Source organism: Austrofundulus limnaeus, unplaced genomic scaffold (assembly GCF_001266775.1).
Source record: "Austrofundulus limnaeus strain Quisiro unplaced genomic scaffold, Austrofundulus_limnaeus-1.0 Scaffold93, whole genome shotgun sequence".
Taxonomy (NCBI): Eukaryota; Metazoa; Chordata; class Actinopteri; order Cyprinodontiformes; family Rivulidae; genus Austrofundulus; species Austrofundulus limnaeus.
The window spans coordinates 1,562,902-1,565,128 of NW_013952495.1; the positions used below are offsets into that span (position 1 = coordinate 1,562,902).

At 41.8% G+C, this 2,227-nt stretch overlaps 1 protein-coding gene across 1 annotated transcript in view; it reads left to right on the top strand.

Annotated features, from left to right (window-relative positions):
• Nucleotides 1-577: 577 nt before the first annotated feature.
• grwd1 (glutamate-rich WD repeat containing 1) overlaps nt 578-2,227 on the top strand; it is a gene marked incomplete at its 3' end in the record, with an annotated part of 7,846 nt that continues 6,196 nt past the window's right edge. The window contains 2 exon segments of the mRNA XM_014012691.1: nt 578-854; nt 945-1,062. Coding sequence (XP_013868145.1) covers nt 659-854; nt 945-1,062 — 314 coding nt within the window.

Consider the following 2,227-nt stretch of genomic DNA (forward strand, 5'->3'; position numbering starts at 1 on the left):
TGTTGCCAGATAAGGCAACAAATTTCAACAAACTACATATTATTTTGAAGTTTTTAAAATGGAGAATTTTAAAATAATCTTAACTTAATATTGAAGCATTCCTCATTATTTTTGTTTTATGAAGGTTGGCCATTTACCTAGTGTGTAACACAGTTAAAATGCATGAATATTTAAGTGTTTATTTGGTATGGGAAATAAATCCAGCTTTTCCAGTGATCTTTGACAAGGGTTTCTTCTCAGTACCAGTCTGGGTCTTTGGGTTTCTCAGCTGCTGTAAAAAGGCTTGATTGTGACTCAGACCCTACGGCAGATCCTGTCCTGGATCCCTGCCTGCAAATGACACCAATTATTAAAATAATTAGTGTGCTTTGATTTATAAAGGCAGGGGACTTTCCAGAGGGGTCAAGATGACCCTGCTCATCCTCTTGCGTGGACGTTTTCAGTGCAATTTTCATGACAGGACTTTGAAAGCATGTTTTGTTTTATTTTTTCTCCCCCTCTGGCAGAGGGGAGCCAAGTGCAGAAAGAGCCAGCTGAGTTCCCGTAAACCGGGTGGGACTTGGGGAAGAGGAGGAGAAGGAGGAGGAGGAAAAGAACGAAAGAGGAGGGTGTTGAAAACACGTGGGTGCACCACTAAACGGAAGCTGTTTCAATAAAGATGTCTGCGCCCGAAGAGCACACGTTCGACGAAAAAGAGGAGCTGGAAGAGATGGACGAGGGGGACGAAGACATGCAAGAAGAGGAGGAGGAGGAGGAGAGGAAGGTGTACGTGCCCGGAATCGAGCCGCTTCAACCCGGGGAGGAACTGGAAATGGACCGCGCTGCGTACCGCATGTACCACGAGTGTCAAACAGGCAGGACGAAATAGAAAAGCACCGTGTGGCATCAAATGACGTGTGCAGGTTTGATTTACTGTTGTTGTTGTTGTTGTTGTTTACCTTCAGGTGCGCCATGTTTGAGCTTTGACGTCCTGAGAGATGGAGATGGAGACGGCAGGCAGCAGTTTCCTCTGTCCATGCTGCTGTGCGCGGGCACGCAGGCGGACACAGCCATGGGCAACAGGTACAGGCCTCCACGCGCAACAACAGACCTTCGCGCATGCGCAGAAACGCCTCACATTAAGTACAAAGTAAACAACTTCCTAGAATTTGCTTTTTGCTACCTAATTCTCGGTCACTGTCACGTCTGAGAGAAAAACCTTTCATGTAGGCCAGGTTGACATTAGGGGTGTAAATCACCAGCTTACCATACAATATTACATTGTACACATTCGTTTTAACTGGTATATTCTCTTTAACTTGGTTTTAAATGTTGTTTTATCATAAATTATTTTAATTTTGTTGATTCTGTTTTTATCAATTGTTGTTTTATAAGTGTTTTGATAGATGATCTTGGGTTTTTGAAAGGCGCCCTGAAATAAATGTATTATTGTTATTATTATTGGTTTGTTTGGATGACAAATTGATATTTTTCTATCACAAAGTCCGTCACAATACAATTTCAGTTTAATTCAGTTCACAAGTTTGACATCAATCTAATGTGATATCATAAGACAGTCTTACACATCTGCGTTAGATGGAGTTATGATATCGATTCACATCGAGTATATGATGACGATATTAATCAATATTTTATTTTTCCTCTATAATTGCCTATATGCCACGGACATCCGGTCAAGCACTTGATGCCACTCCCAACACTTCCGGTTCAGGGTCAACACAGTGTTAGCGAAAGATTTTTTCACCTGATAACAGCTCTCAATGATCTCCACAGTACATGATTAGCATGTTACATGTACCAACATTAACACAAGAGACATACAGGTCCAGCCAAGTGGAAAAAAATCACTCCAAAGTGGATTAAAGCCATAAAAACAAAGGAAAGATTTTCGTGTTTATGGTTCCAGAATTTAGCCTTTTTTGCTATTCTGTGGCTGCTTGTTCCGTGAATTATTCACGTAGAGCTGTGACACTTATATTGTTGGAAAGAGCAGAGTCTGGGCTTTAAATTGATGGGCTACTTGTATGGTTTGGATCGTTTCCCCGACGTTAGTGAATTGAAAACGTAATGATTATCAGGCGGAGGTTCTGCTGCTCTCGGTGCTCGGGAGGAAGGGGTGGGGGGCGCTCGTCACTCAGCTTTAGTCTACGCTGTAATATACACGCTAACAAGTTTTTACTTTTGCATAAAACTCATGACAAAGTCGCATAAAAACATTTCATATAAC